The 15463-nt window shown below is 58.4% G+C and overlaps 1 protein-coding gene across 1 annotated transcript; it reads left to right on the top strand.

Moving 5' to 3' along the window:
• The first annotated feature begins 908 nt into the window (after positions 1-908).
• Positions 909-12604, top strand: LOC144336057 (uncharacterized). The gene is made up of 3 exons (XM_077973368.1): positions 909-1067; positions 10638-10760; positions 11392-12604. The coding sequence occupies exons 2-3, from the start codon at positions 10672-10674 to the stop codon at positions 12056-12058; spliced, it is 756 nt and encodes a 251-aa protein (XP_077829494.1). The 5' UTR covers positions 909-1067; positions 10638-10671; the 3' UTR covers positions 12059-12604.
• Positions 12605-15463: the final 2859 nt, after the last annotated feature.

The following is a 15463-nucleotide window of genomic DNA, read 5'->3' as shown; positions in this document are numbered from 1 at the left end:
AAATATGAGGAATTTTCCAAACATTCCTGCCAACTAATTTCAAATCAGGCAGGCTTGCACAACTGACTTGTTGCTTTCAATAAATAATACCTTGTAAGACTTTGCCAAGACAACTACAGGTATATCCTAATCTTTCCATTTGCCATTAGAACTTAAGCTTTTTTCCCTGGGTTATTAAATATTCATTGCAGGATGGCTGGGCTGAGATTCACTTACTCTCTTCATTGGACGAGCCAGTTTCTCCCACATGATTGTGGTTATAATCAGCTGTCATCTCTGTCATGATGTCATGAGTGTTAAAGGTTTCCCAGCACGCCAGCCACTACCTTTTTTTTTTTTTTTTTTTTTTGAGGCGGCGTCTTGCTCTGTAGCCCAGGCTGGAGTGCAGTAGTGCGATCTCTGCTCACTGCAAGCTCTGCCACCTCCTGGGTTCACGCCATTCTCCGGCCTCAGCCTCCTGAGTAGCTGGGACTACAGGTGCCAGCCACCATGCCCGGCTAATTTTTTGTATTTTTAGTGGAGACGGGGTTTCATCGTGTTAGCCAGGATGGTCTCCATCTCTTGACCTCGAGATCTGCCCACCTCGGCCTCCCAAAGTGCTAGGATTACAGCCATGAGCCACCAGGCCCGACCAGGCTATAGCCTTTTTAGGATGCTCATATGTATTGCCACATTACTTTCCAAAAAGTTGTGCCAACTTATGCTCCCTGCATGTATAAGGAATCTCCTTTTCACCTAAAGTTAATCTCCATTTTGCAAAGCAGGACTCATCTTTCTGTATAAATTGAAAAATGGTAGATACTAACTTTCCCAGCATCCCTTGCTGTCAGGACTCAGTCACATGGCCCAGGCTCCACCAATCAGGTGCATCCACCTCCAACCTTCAGTTGGAAGCCTGTGGTGTCTTCACACCATAAGCAGGAGCAGCATAGAACAGGTTGTGGCAGTGAGGCTAGTGGACATCTGGTGGCTGGCATCTGTGACATCCATGCTGTTGCTGAGGGGGCTAGAGCAGCAGCCGCAGCAGCAGGACTCTTCCCTCATCCAGCTGTGCAGCAGGATCTCAGGTATTGTACCCAGCCAGGCAGCCCTTGATCTGATCCCCACTCCCGTGGGTAATCTGCGAACCTCCCCATGTCTTGTCTTTCCACCTGTGGCAGGCAGACCTGCCGCCCACCAAAATCTGCTCCCCTTCTTTCCTGCCTATGGAACTCTACTTTTTGGAGGGCTGCCAAGACCCTGGGAATGAAGCATGCTTGGCCAATGCTGTCATGACAACCTGGCTCTCTGCCGTCTCCAAATCCCTCATAGGATGCCCGATCATGGGTGGCCGTTGAGGCCTGGGGGAATCCACTGCAGGGGCTTCTAGGGCAGGTTTGTCTTTCCCTATAAAAGGGCACAGATGTGACTGGCGCTGTCTCTTCATCCTTTCTTTGTGCCTTGACTGTAGCGGTGTGTGTGGTATATGGAGTTCCAGCAGCTGCCCTGTAAACAACGTACCAAAGCCCACCTGCCAAGGATGTCGGAGCAGAGAGACTGAAGGGGTCTGGGTAGTGATGGGGATAACTCCCACCTCCAGATTTCTAGTTACACGAAAAAGAAGAAAACCCTCCATACATTGAATCTCCTGTCAGTTGGGTATTCTGCTGCTTGCATCTGAATTTATTCCTCACTAGCACCACGTTCTTACTTGGATACCCCGTGGGCCTGCCTCTGTAGATCAATGCATGTATTTGCATGAAGCTGTATGGCAAACAGAGGTTCTCACTTTTCTTTCTTTTTTTTTTTTTTTTTTTTTTTTTTTTTGAGACGGAGTCTCGCTCTGTCACCCAGGCTGGAGTGCAGTGGCATTATCTCGACTCACTGCAACCTCTGCCTCCCGGGTTCAAGCGATTCTCCTGCCTCAGCCTCCTGAATAGCTGGGACTACAGGTTCACGCCAGCACGCCCGGCTAATTTTTGTATTTTCAGTAGAGACGGGGTTTCACCATATTGGCCAGGCTGGTCTCAAACTCCTGACCTCGTGATCCGCCTGCCTAGGCCTCCCAAAGTGCTGGGATTACAGGCGTGAGCCACCTACTGTAATCCCAGGTACTTGGGAGGCTGAGGCAGGAGAATCGCTTGAACCCGGGAGGCAGAGATTGCAGTGAGCTGAGAATGTCCAGCTGCACTCCAGCCTGGGCGACAGGGAGCGAGACATCTCCAGGCCACCACGCTGGGAAACAGCAGAACCCAGGCGCTCCGGGCGAGCTGGATCAGAGAGCTGCGTTCTGATTGGCTGAGGCCTGGATTGCCTGAACCAATCATGATGGAGCAGAGGCCGCACTGACCCGGTTGGCTGGCGGGCGTGGGGCAGGCGCTGATGGAGGCAGGCACCCGACAAGCAGGTGGTTTTGTTCCAGGAAAGCAGCAAGTGCAGTGGTTAAGAGTGTAGATGCAGAGCCAGCCTACCTGGATTGTGTCCTGGCCCTGCCACTTAATAGCTGTGCAATCTGAGTCAAGTTATACAACCTCCTTGTGCCTCAGTTTCTTAATCAGTGTGGTGGCAGCTTCCTACCTCACCGGCAGGTTGTTAACCTGTGTAAATAAGTCCTGTTACCACCACACCCCCCACTTTCTGGTTCCTAGCAGAGACCAGAGAGTTGACCTGCATGCCCTGAGTCAGCAAATATTTACTAAGTGCCATGGTATTCCAGGCGTGTGGGTGGGTCTGCAGACAGCCCCTCTGGTGAAGGGCAGCTCCCTGAAGCCTGTAGTACTGTCTGCTGCAGGGGATGGCCCTCCTTCCATGATGGAGGAAATGCTCGTGTGGGCAGAAGTGCCCTGGAAGGTGAGCATGTGGCTTCTGATACATGGGAGGGCCAAGAATTTTCTGGGCAGAAGGAACACCATGTGCAAATGAATGAGGGGAGGACCAGACAGCTGACTCCTGCCAGGGACCAGATAGCTTGGGCCTGCAGCCCCCAGGAAATGGAGACATGGAGAGGAGGGTGTTTGGGCTCCATCCATCCCAGGGCTATGGCCACAAATGCGGGGCTTCACCTGATGTCCTGGGTCAGAAAAGGAGAGCTGCGCAACTCTGAGGTCTCCTCTCTCCCTCCTCTTCCCTGTGTTTTCTTTTTTTTTTTTTTTTTTTTTGAGACGGAGCCTTGCTCTGTCCCCAGGCTGGAGTGCAGTGGTGCGATCTCAGCTCACTGCAACCTCTTCCTCCGACTTCAAGCAATTCTCTTCAAGCCTGGCTAATTTTTTGTATTTTTAGTAGAGGGGGTTTCACCATGTTGGCCAGGATGGTCTCAATCTCTTGACCTTGTGATCCGCCCGTCTCGGCCTCCCAAAGTGTTGAGATTACAGGTGTGAGCCACCACGCCTACCTCCCCCCTCTTTATTTTCTTTTCTTTCTCTTTCTCTCTTTCTTTCTCTTTCTTCCTTTCTTTCTCTCTCCTTCCTTCCTTCCTCTCTCTCTCTTTCTTTTCTTTCTTTCTTTTTCTTTCTTTCTTTCTTTCTCCTTCTCTCTCCTTCCTTCCTTCTTTCTTTCTCATTCATTTGTTCTTTCTTTTTTGAGACAGGGTCTTTCTCTGTTGCCCAGGCTTGAGTGCAGTGGTGTGATCACAGCTCACTGCAGCCTGGAACTCCGTGGTCCGAGTGATCCTCCTGCATCAAGCCTCTGGCATAGCTGCGTCTACAGGTGCGCACCACCCTCAGTAACCAGATGCCCAACCCTCGGTAACAAAGTGAAAAAAGGCAGTCTTGGGGATGTGATCAGGTCCCACTGAAGCCACAGTCGACAGAACCCTTTTCTTTTCTTTTCTTTTCTTTTTTTGTTTTGAGACGGAGTCTCGCTCTGTCGCCCAGACTGGAGTGCAGTGGCCGGATCTCAGCTCGCTGCAAGCTCCGCCTCCCGGGTTTACACCATTCTCCTGCCTCAGCCTCCTGAGTAGCTGGGACTACAGGCGCCCGCCACCTCGCCCGGCTAGTTTTTTGTATTTTTTTTAGTAGAGACGGGGTTTCACCATGTTTGCCAGGATGGTCTCGATCTCCTGACCTTGTGATCCGCCCGTCTTGGCCTCCCAAAGTGTTGGGATTACAGGCTTGAGCCACCGCGCCTGGCCCAACAGAACCCTTTTCAGAAGGTGGGAAGGAACCCAAGGAAGGGTCGCCCACACTCAGAGTGGCTCAGTGGGGGAGGGGGAGTGGCCCAGCTGCTGTTGATCCTGAGTCTCTGACATCTTCTTTGTCACTGCCTGGAGATTCAAAGTCCTCACGGAAGCATCAGATCCACGCCTGGCTGTTTTATTTTTTAAATTTTCTGTAGAGACGGGGTTTTACTATGTTGCCCAGGCTGGCTCCATCCTCGGCCCCAAAGTGCTGGGATTACAGGCTGAGCCACTCCCCGGTATTTATAACCAGCTCCTCTTAGGTGCCTGGCTGCACCTGCTCCTGCTGCTGCTTTAGCAGTGCATTGGCCCTCTACTGCTGTGTAACAAATTACTCCAAAACATAGGGGCTTACAGCAAGCAGCTATCATGTCTCAGCAGCCGAGGCACAGGAAGCAACTCACCTGGGTGGTCTTCCACGAGGCTGCATGCCGGGCTGGAAAATCCACTTCCAAGCTTTTTCCCCTGGCTGTCGGCAGAGAGTGAGTTCCTCCCCATGTAGAGGAAGGGAAACGAGAGATGGCACGGGGTGGGGGGGCGGGGGGGGCGGGGAGAGAGGTGGGGGAGAGAGGGAGAGAGGGAGAAGGAGAACCAGGACGGAAGCTGCTGTGTGCTGTGTCTCTCTAAACTGGCCTCCTGGCGCCTCTGCCCTGCTCTACTGATTACACAGACCCTCCCTTGGTGGGGTGTGGCCGACAGGAGGACAGAGGTTCGGGCCTGCGGGCCCTCTGGGAGGCTACCCACCCTGGATGGCTGCTGCTCTGCTGTGTGTGTGTGTGTGTGTGTGCGCACACGTGCTCCGGCCTGTCTGTGTTTGTTTTAGTAGCTAGTCGGTGTTGCTATTAAGATGTCTCAAGTCCACTTGGAGCAGATTGAGGGTCACGCTTAGAAAGCGGAATGTGGTTCCTCTGAATCCCTTCTTGGGAGGTCCCGAGCTCAGATGGCCTCTGCCCGTCCAGAGTAGACAAAGAATTCTTATGGAAGCTGCCTTCGGATTTATTTTTGAACACACTCATATTTGCTGTGAATAACTCCCTTTTTTGTGATGCTCCCAGATCCTGACTGTCCTGGCGATGTAGGCAAACGAATGAGCAGCATCCAAACTGTCCCCATGAGCTGAGGTCACAGCCTCGTCAGGCCCCAGGAAGGGGCAGTGCCTCTACCCCCACCTGGCCCCCAGCCCCCTGTAAGGCATGGAAGAGAGTGCAGGGGGCAAGGTCATGCAGTCCTGATACAGGTCCCAGAAGGATGGGCGTCCCAGGCTTCAGACAAGTCACCTGTCAAGGACAGCATTAGTGACGTCCCAGCACCAGAGAGTGGCCCCAAGCCAAACCGAGGAGGGTCTGGGAGCCGGGGACATGGGTCTTCAGCGTGGGGAACTCATTACATCAGCCACTCGAGGGTCAGGAAATAATTTGTCACTCTCTGCCCCGTGTGGCCTCTGTGGAAATCAAACAAGCAGTGTTGCCCATTTTTAAAGATAAATTAATGCATCAATATAAAAAACGTCAGGCAGCGATGTGGAGGGGGCAGGCAGACGGGGCTGTGATTTATTGGCCCTTTAAGGAGTGTTTCTGGGGCCACTCTGGCTTCCTCCTGCCACCTGCAGGGTGCCCAGGGACCCCTCCACCGAGGTCATGAGCCAAGCCACCCACCCCAACTGGGGGGCCCCTGACCAGGCTGAAGGGCCACATGCCCTCGAGCTGGTGACTCAGAAACATCCAGTATTAACTGCACTGGGACAGAGAGACAGGCAAGGAGCTGGGGCAGGAAGGAACAGTCCTGGCCCTGGAATAGGTCATAGGCCTGTGCTGGGGCTGAGTGCTCCTGCGTCCTCACACTGAGGGGCTTCTCCGGGCCTAGCCGCAGTGAGGCTAATGGGGTCCCCAGGGGGCTGTGGCTCCTGATTCCTTGGCACGAATAGGTGCCCTGCAGGCTCAGATGGTCCCCCAGGGCTGTGCCCTCCCTCCCTGAGGGCACCTTGCCAGCATCCCCACCAACACCCAGGACCACCCTGGTCCATGTTTGCCAGTTCGGAAGGTGAGAAATGACACTTCCTGGCTGTGTGAATTTGCATGTCTTTGGTTTTTGGAGGGCGTGAGCTTCTTTCCATTTGTTTGGGGCCATTGTGAATGTCCGCTCAGTCTTTGCCTGTTTTCTATGGAAGGGTCCCCATTTCCCTTGCCGACGGATGCAGCCCTCTGGCAGCTGAACTGGTGGCGTTCAGCGGTGCTCATGCGTGCTTTAGCTGTGGTACATGCGGGTGAGGAGGGCTGACGCTGGCCTGGAATCTTATGGGGCATCTGCAGCTGCAGCTTTGTTGTCAGAAAATGCTTAGAGAGGCCTCCTGGGAGCCAGGCAGGATGCGGCAGGAAACAGAGGGGCAGAAAGAGCTCAGGTCCTCAGCAGCCGGGAAGGGGGCGCCAGCTACCAGAACCCAAGCAGGAATTGGGCTTGAGGGGAATGAGGAGTGGGAGAGGGGACTGAACATTTAGACAGGGGTGTGGGGGCCCTCTGAGAAGACATGTGAGCAAAGATTTGTGGGAGGACATGGGGGCGCCTAGAGCAAGAAGAGCAGTCCTCAGAGGGATGGGCACGCAGAGGCCCCGGGGCGAGCACAGCCTGGGTGCATTCCAGGAGCTGCAGGGAGGCCAGGTCAGCGCCGTGGGGGCTGGGGCAGGGGGCCAGGCTAGCTGGGGGTCTGTGGGTTCCGGGAATGCTTTGGCTTCTGCTCTGAGTGCTGGGCGTGTAGACTGTCAACTCTCCAGGTGCAGGGCAGACAGGTGGTATGAGGCCCAGTTTGCCAGAGCATGGAGCTCCAAGCCTTGTGACCCAGAGGTTTACATGCTGGTGGGAACCCTGGGTCCGCAGGCCAGAGTTGGCTCCTCTGCAGAGCTCCTGGTCGGCCCGCCTCTGCCCTTCTCTCCAGGACCTGGGGGTCCTGCTCTACAGCCAGGCGGCCCTTGGGGAGCAAAGATCCGCGCCAGTGAGAATCTAACATATCCCCAAGCCCCCACAGCAACAAGGGTTGAGGGATCAAAGGACGGTCGGGATGGTGGGAGGTGGCAGTGGCCTTGGTTGGGGCGGGGGCGTGCTGCTGACTTTAGTGCTCTCCGGTTACTGCATAGGGGTGAACTGCTTGCCAGCCCCCACCCGTGTCCCTCTGCAAAGTGCTCCTGGCATCAAGCTGGGCTCCCCGGCGGCTCAGCCTCCATGTTCTCTTCTGGGCAAGGGGAGTCCTGGGCCAGTGCCCGCTGTCCAGCCTCGCTGTGCCCCGCAGCCCATTCCCTTTCCTGGAGACCCTGAGAGGCCTGGAGGGCCCAGGCGTCGGGGTCGGGTCAGTAGGCTGCCCAGGTCAGCTGAGGCCCGGTCAGTGCGAGGGGTTTTGTCGGAACCAAGGCCGCGGCTACCTGAGGACTTTGTGCAGAGCTCCGCTCGGGCCACCTGGGGGGGCCGAGGCTGGGAGACCCGCAGGGCCCCCTAGCAGCGCCCTCTGCCCCCTTAGCGACCTCTCCCAGACCAAGGTAGGGCCGGAGGGGACAGTGCCCGAGGGCAGCGGAGCCGGAAACGGGAGCGGGCACAACCCGGCCCCGGAACATCCCGGCGGCCCCGGGGCCTTTAGAGCCCGCGAGGGGCCGTCTCCTCGGGCGCGGTAGGGCCTGGGCTCTCAGCCTTCCCGCCGACCTCGGGAAAAGCCCCCCAGCCTCTCCACCCGGCAGCTGGAGGAGGCCCGTCCGGGGTTGGGGACAGCGCGATAGACCCGCCTGGGGCTAGGCCGAGGGCTGGGGGTCGCGGGCCGCGGGGAGCGCATGTATGAGACGCTTTTCCCGGCCCGCCGGGAGGCAGGACAGCGCCCCAACTCCAGAAGCCTGCGCTGCGTCCGTCCGCAGACCGCCGGGGAGGGCCGAGTGCGCACGCGCCTGACGCTGTCCCCACCGCGCGCCGTGATTGGCCCGGGCGGCCGCGCTCTCGGCCAATGGGTGCGTGGCTTCTGGCTCGCCGCGGGCCTCTGGGGCTAGGGGCGGGGAGGGTCAGTCTCCGGCCGGGTCTCGCGGCCTGGGGAGGCCTGCGCCGGCCCGCGGGGTCGTTCCTTCAAGCCGCCCGCTGCCGCTCCGGAGACGAGGCCAGCGAGTCCGTGATCCCGGCCGCCCCCAGTAGTGAGCCCGTGCGCAGAAGCGCCGGCAGAGAGACGCGGAGCCCCGTCCCACCTGGCCGGGCCTGCCCCTCGCAGGGCCTCCCCGTCGACCCCCGGCCAGCCCCGCTCTCCCTGCTCCCATCCTGCGGGTCAGAAAAACAATGCTTGACTGGAGGGGGCCCGTGTCTGTCGTCCCAGCCACTCGGGAGGCCGAGGCGGGAGGACCGCTTGAGCTCGGGAGGTGGAGGCTACAGTGAGCTGTGATTGCGCCGCTGCACTCCAGCCTGGGCCATAGAGCGAGACCCTGTCTCTAAACAAAACAAAACAACAGTGCTTAGAAAGCAAACAAGCCTGTTGCCAAAAACTATCCACAAAAATTAGCAGTGGTCATCTCTAGGTGGTGGGGTTGGAGGTAAATAAAAAATATTGTGACTGGGCGTGGTGGCTCACAGCTGTAATCCCAGCACCGCAGGCAGGAGTTCGATACCAGCCTGGCCAACATGGTGAAACCCCCGTCTCTACTGAAAATACACACACGGCCGGGCGCGGTGGCTCAAGCCTGTAATCCCAGCACTTTGGGAGGCCGAGACGGGCGGATCACGAGGTCAGGAGATCGAGACCATCCTGGCTAACACAGTGAAACCCCGTCTCTACTAAAAAAATACAAAAAAACTAGCTGGGCGAGGTGGTGGGCGCCTGTAGTCCCAGCTACTCGGGAGGCTGAGGCAGGAGAATGGCGTAAACCCGGGAGGCGGAGCTTTCAGTGAGCCGAGATCTGGCCACTGCACTCCAGCCTGGGTGACAGAGCAAGACTCCGCCTCAAAAAAAAAAAAAAAGAAAAAAGAAAATACACACACAAACACACACACACACACACACACACACACACTCACACACACACACATTAGCCGGGCGGGCGTGGTGGTGTGCACCTGTAATCTCAGCTACTCAGGAGGCTGAGGCAGGAGAATCACTTGAGCCTGGGCAAGGTGGAGGTCACAGTGAGCCGAGATCGTGTCACTGCACTCCAGCCTGGGTGACAGAATGAGACCCTGTCTCAAAAAAAAAATTTTTTTTTCCATCTCTGTGAATTATTTCAGTCAGTGTTAGAATATTGTTTGTATGAAAATATTGCTTTTGGGCTGGGCGATGTGGCTCACGCCTGTAATCCCAGCACTTTGGGAGGCCGAGGTGAGCGGATCACGAGGTCAGGGGATCGAGACCATGCTGGCTAACAGGGTGAAACCCTGTCTCTACTAAAAATACAAAAAATTAGCTGGGCATGGTGGCAGGTGCCTGTAATCCCAGCTACTCGGGAGGCTGAGGCAGGAGAATTGCTTGAACCTGGGATGCAGAGATTGCAGTGAGTCGAGATTGTGCCACTGCACTCCAGTCTGGGTGACAGAGTGAGACTCCGTCTCAAAAAAAAAATAAAAAATAAAAAAAATTGGCCGGGCGCGGTGGCTCAAGCCTGTAATCCCAGCACTTTGGGAGGCCGAGACGGGCGGATCACGAGGTCAGGAGTTCGAGAGACGATCCCGGCTAACACGGTGAAACCCCGTCTCTACTAAAAAATACAAAAAAATAGCCGGGCGAGGTGGCGGGCGCCTGTAGTCCCAGCTACTCGGGAGGCTGAGGCAGGAGAATGGCGTAAACCCAGGAGGCGGAGCTTGCAGTGAGCTGAGATCCGGCCACTGCACTCCAGCCTGGGTGACAGAGCAAGACTCCGTCTCAAAAAAAAAAAAAAAAAATTGCTTTTTAAAAATGAAAGCTGTGTAACAAGAACGATAATAAAAACAGTAAGTGTTGGTGAGGATGTGGAGAAATTGGAGCTCTCACACAATGCATGCGCTGTGAAAAACACTTTAGTGGTTCTCAAAGAGCAGAGGGTAGAATTACCCAGCAGTTCCACGCAGTCACACACCCAGAGAACTGGAGGCAGGATACACGAACAGTGTCCTCAACACGGGTTATTCCAAATGTTGACAACGATACTCATCACAGAGAAAAGGTGGAAACGACCCATGTGTCCATCCATAAATGGAGTAATAAATGTGGTCCCTCCATACAATGGACTATGATTTAACCTTAAAAAGGAAGGAAATTCTGACGCACACCACACACAGATGGCCTGAAAACATTATGCTAAGTGAGATGAGCCAGTCACAAAGGACAACTTCTGTCTGATTTCACTTATAAAACATCTAGAATAGGCAAGTACAGAAATAGAAAGTAGGTAAGAGGTTGCCAGGGGCTGGGGAGGGAGGGCAAGGCCAGGGGCCGGGGAGGGAGGGCAAGGCCAGGGCCCGGGAAAGGGCAGCAATGCTTCACCAGGTGTGTGCCTAACAGTTCTCAGTCCCACTGGGAGAGCTGCGAGGGAAGGATGGCTCATTCGGCATGCACGCACAGAGGTGGCTCCAGTACAGAGAGGGCCCTGAAATGCTGTGCTCCTCCCAGGACACACAACTCCAGGTGACGGGGATAACACGCGACACAGCTCCTGCATCGATGCTCCCCCAGCTGCTGCCCTGATGCTCCCCAGTTCCTGCCTGGCTGCTCCCCTGGCTCCTGGCCGGGATGTTCCCCCAGGTCCTGGCCTGTTGCTCCTCAGCCCCTGCCTGGCTGCTCCCCCAGCGCCTGCCTAGGTTCTCCCCTATCTCCTGGCCTGATGCTCCCCAGTTCCTGCCTTTGTGCTCCCCCAGCCCCCCGAACCCAGTGTGCGCCTTCCCTCTGGCCAGGCCCCCTTCGAGGCTCAGGCGGGAACCGAGCTGGCTTTCTCCTCCCAACCGGAGCAGCTCCCTCTGGTTCCCAGGTTGCCTGCCCATCCAGCTGGGAACACCGGCCTTGCGGGGAGGGGCGGGGGCGCTCACCACGAGGCGGCCGCACAGGGTGCGAAGGGATCCCAAGGCCCACCCAGGAGGAGCTCCTGGCTTTCAGTTGCCGGCTGCGCGCGCTGCCCACGCGGCCACGCTTGGGGCCTGGCGGGCGGCCGCCATCCCGTTCACGGTCGCTGGAGGGCGCCCCCGCACCGCTCCTGCCTGCTGGTTCCCGCGGGAGGGCGCCTGTGGCGGGCGCCGGAGGTTGATCTCCCGGTTCACGCCAGGATTGCGAACCGGCGGCTAGAGCGGGAGGCCGCAGAGGCGAGTTCAGATCGCGGTCCCGGCCCACCTGGCAGCGACTTCCTGTCTCGCGGCTGCGCTGCAGGTCTTCAGGTTGGCGTGAAAATGCAGAAACGGTCCCTTGGACTAAGTCACGGACGTTCGCTTCTCACAGTGCCGCGTGCCTGCCTGCAGACAACCGAGCCACGCACGCCGAGGCCACCCCACCGCCCGGGGCCTGAATGCGCCGGCCCAGACCTGCAGCCCCCTCGGATCCTAACACCTCTGCACCGCAGCGCATGTGTGGGTCCTCAGCCCGCGCCATCCAAGCAAGAACCAAGAAGAGCGCGAGCGCCGCGCCTTCCCCCACCCTCTGCCCTGCGCCCCTGGCTGGCGGTCCCTCCTGCAGCAGCTGGGCCTGGAATTCGGGCTGCGGAAGGGGCTGCACCCACGCAGGGCTCACGCCATGAATGTGGGCGCTGGAAGGGTCTCCGCCCTTTCCAGTCCTGGTTCCCGGCTGTTTCCTGGTGCTGCCCAAGAAGCAGGTCCCTCGGCCAAACCAGCCCCTGTCCTGGTGCCTGCCAGTGCCCTCAGCCTGCGGGCCTAGGGGCCAGAATGCTGGCGGATGGGCAGGCCCTGACCACGCTGTCCTCCCTGGGAGCTTGCTGGTGAGACGCTCCTCTGCCTCAGGGGGCCCAATAATGGTCACCTGACATGAAGGGACAGAGGTGGTCTGTCCAGGGTGACGGTGACCACTATCCTGGCACGTGACGGAGCCCAGGCCCTGGGCAAGCGCCATGCTGAGAGGGGCTGGCCGCCCGCTGCCGGTGGCCTCATTCAGGAAACCTCACTCCCCTGAGCAGCAGCTGGAGGAGAGGCGGCGGCACTGGACCTCTGGGGACGGATTAGAGGGGTGGCCCTGTGGCCTTGCTTGGGCAGGAGGGACGCTGCAGCAGCTGCTGGAGCTCCCGGGCAGGGGCTGTCCCTCGGTCAGCTGGGTCACAGAGCAGCCGGCGCCTGCGTCATTCTCAGCCTGCCCAAAGGGGAGGCTTCCGCTCCAGGTGGGTGACCCTGGGCCCTTGCTATTACCCCCACAATGTTTCCTCTTTCCTCTCCGCCTCCTCCAGCCTCCCCGGGCAGCCTCCTCTCTCTCTCTGGTGGAGCCTTCCAGCTTCCGGAGGCCTCCTTGTGAAAGCAATAAAATGCCTTTGAAAGGAGGCTGAGGTGTCTTGGGAGCTCCGGTGCCTCAAAGGGTCACAGGGCTGGGGGCTGAGAAACCCAGAGGTGGCTGGGTAGGAGACACAGGCCTTGGCGTGCTTTCAGGGGACACACAACAGGGACAGTCCCCACTGACTTTCCTCCCACTCCACCTCCACTAGCTCACCTCCCTCTTGTCAACACGGGGGTCTCCTGCCCTGGAACATCCAGGGAAAGAGGTGCTTCTGAACCCCGCCTGGGGAGACAGACGCCCTCAGGCTGTCCTCTTGGCTCCACTCCCCTCTTCCCTCCTGTTCACTGCTCCCAGCCACCCCGATGGGGCCTGTTTAATTGATTCAATTTGTTCAACAGTAAAAACACTCCACAGATGTCAGCCTCCCAGCACCCCACCCCTGGGGAGCTGCAGACACCTGCCAAGGCTCTGGGGCTGGGAGTCCTTCCATGGGCCACTAACACCAGGATTTGGGGGAGGCCTCTGGGCCTGGGAGCTCGCGCAGGTGCCCCCGCTCACCAGAGCAGTGCAGCCACTTCAGCCCAGGGACTGCTCCTGCTCTGTCAATGGCACCAGCGGCGTTCTGAACAGTGATCTGACGCAAATGTGTCATTCTGAAGGGTTTAATGTTTTTAGACTCCCAGGTCTGGGAGGATGACCTTGAAGATGACCCCCGTTTTGGTCAAGCTGCCATCCCAGGCCCAGGCCACTGTCAGGGTCTCACCTTCTTCATCAACCTGGGCTTGGGGGGTTTTCCAGGTAATAAGTGTTGGGAGGGGGACTGGGGGCTCCCAGGGTCCTGATCCTGTCCCCTGCAGGGGAGAGGCCCCTCGCCTACAGATTGGGGGCCCTGTGTTCACAGCTTTAGCGCGGTGGCCCGTCCTACTCCCAGGGATGTGTGTGGCTACAGTGGCGCTGGGAGATGCTCTCAGGTGTTGTCTAAGGGAAGACGTGGGCCTGGAGGTCAGGAGACCCAGGCTGAACCCCTGACACCCCGGCCCGGATCACAGCCCTCTCCCTGTGAAGGTCCCTGGTCCCTGGGGTCACCACTTTCCACCCCAGAGGGAGGCCCCTGCTATGGACTGATTGGTTGGTTGAGTGACTGAAAAAGGGGACGGTTTAGGGAGCATTTGCACAGCTGGCCAGGCTGTGGCTGTGGGGGCCTCTGCCCACCCCCATCCAGCCCCACCGTGGACGAAGACGCCCCAGCCGTGATTAGGAGAAAGCTCACCCTGAAAACTGTCCCAGGTTAGGGTTACCTGGACACCTGCCTCTCCGGCTTGGGGGTCTCTCTCAGGCAAGATCAGGCCTGTCTATCATTGGCTTAGGTTTTAGGAAGGTCCCAAGCTAATTTGCCAAGGGCTGCGCTTCTCCATAACTCCCAGGACACAGGCAGAAGACGAGGGGAGGGAAACTGAGGGACGGAGATGAAAGCGCTTGTCCCAGCGCTTCAGGCGCTGGGCCCTGGCGGCTGTGAACAAGCTGGGGGTGGGGCGTCGGGCCGCGCCCCCGCCCCCTCCCGACCCCCAGCGCGGACCCCGGCTCCGGGGCGGGGGCGCTAGCAGTCGCGCGAACCCCGGGGTGCGGAGAGAACAAAAGGGGCCCCGCCCCCTCCCCCGGGCCGGCCCGTCGCAGCCAATCGGCGCCGCCGCTACCTCCTCTGCTCTCTAATTGGCTGTGCGGCGGCCAATCGGGTGCGGGGACCGCCAGCTCGTGCGGCCCCACGTGGGGCGGTGCGCGCGGCTGTTCGCGGACCGCAGCGGGCGGGGCGCGTGGTTCGGTCGCGCGCTGCGCGCCTCGCGCCACCTCCAGCCGTCCCTGCCGTCCCGAGGCCGCCAGCGAGTGGCGCCGTGGTTTCGGGCGCGCGGGGCTCGGGGCCATCGCCGGGAGCTGTGCGGTTCCCGGCTCGGAGGCGCTGGGCCGGCGTCGCGGCTGCCCCCTGCCCACGCGGGAGGTGAAGCGAGCGGCGCTCAGGGACCAGGAGCGAAGGCAGTGCCACCTGGCGAGACTGGGAGGCCGAGGTGGGCTGTGGAAGGAAGAGGCGGGCCTGCAGCTGGTGGTGGTGGGATCAATTCATTCATTGATTGAGTCCGTCATTGACACCTCCTACTCCAGGGCCCTGGGGACACAGACAGCGGTGGCCCCAGCGGAGGCTTGGGGGCTCGCCTCCCCCCAGTTTCCATTAGTCTCCCCTCCAAACTACTCCAAGTGGAACGTACAACCATGTTTTTTGATATGGGCAATTGACACACTCTTACATTTTTATGGCACCCTCAGACAGGGTATTTGAGGAGAGTTGAATAAATGGAAAATATGTGAATTAAAGGAGAGCTGTGCAGTACCCAGGGCCAGCAACAAAGGGGAGCTGTTACCCCCTGAGACCTGGAGGGCAGCTACAGCCATAGGAGAGGCCGTCTCCAGGAGCCGTGCCCTTGGAGAGGGACACAGCGACCCGGCAGGGAGGAGCTGCTGCTGTACACTGACCTCATCCCTCCTGCCTGCTTGGTTCGTCTGCCGGCTGCGCATTGGTTGAACTAGGTTGGAGGCCAGGGAGCAAGGAGGCCCCATGGATCCTGTACCTGCAGTCAGCTTCCTGGGACACAGAGCGGGGGCTGGGGTGGGGCAATGGGAAGGTGTCCAGCACCTGTTTTGAGGTGTGAATAAAAGCATCATGGAAAATGTTGCTGTTTTGCTTTGTTTTGTGGATGTGTAGCCCATGTAGAGGCAGCCTAAGATGGGGCAAGGCCAGGCTGGGCCCCGCCTCTTGCAGATCCACTAGGACCCACCCACCCCAGAGCCAAGGGGAACTTCCCTGGAGGGCCTCCCATCCCGTAAGTGATGAGTCACAAAACCAGGCAGGACTGTGG

This window comes from Macaca mulatta, chromosome 16 (genome assembly GCF_049350105.2).
Source record: "Macaca mulatta isolate MMU2019108-1 chromosome 16, T2T-MMU8v2.0, whole genome shotgun sequence".
In the NCBI taxonomy this organism is placed as follows: Eukaryota; Metazoa; Chordata; class Mammalia; order Primates; family Cercopithecidae; genus Macaca; species Macaca mulatta.
Note: the sequence above shows the minus strand (reverse complement) of the source record. Positions and strands in the feature narration are given on the sequence as shown.

Coding starts and splice junctions, on each gene's coding strand:
- LOC144336057 (XM_077973368.1), top strand. CDS start 10,672: ATGGCTCATTCGGCATGCACGCACAGAGGTGGCTCCAGTACAGAGAGG. Junction 10,761..11,391: donor CCCAGGACACACAACTCCAG/GTGACGGGGATA, acceptor GGTTCACGCCAG/GATTGCGAACCGGCGGCTAG.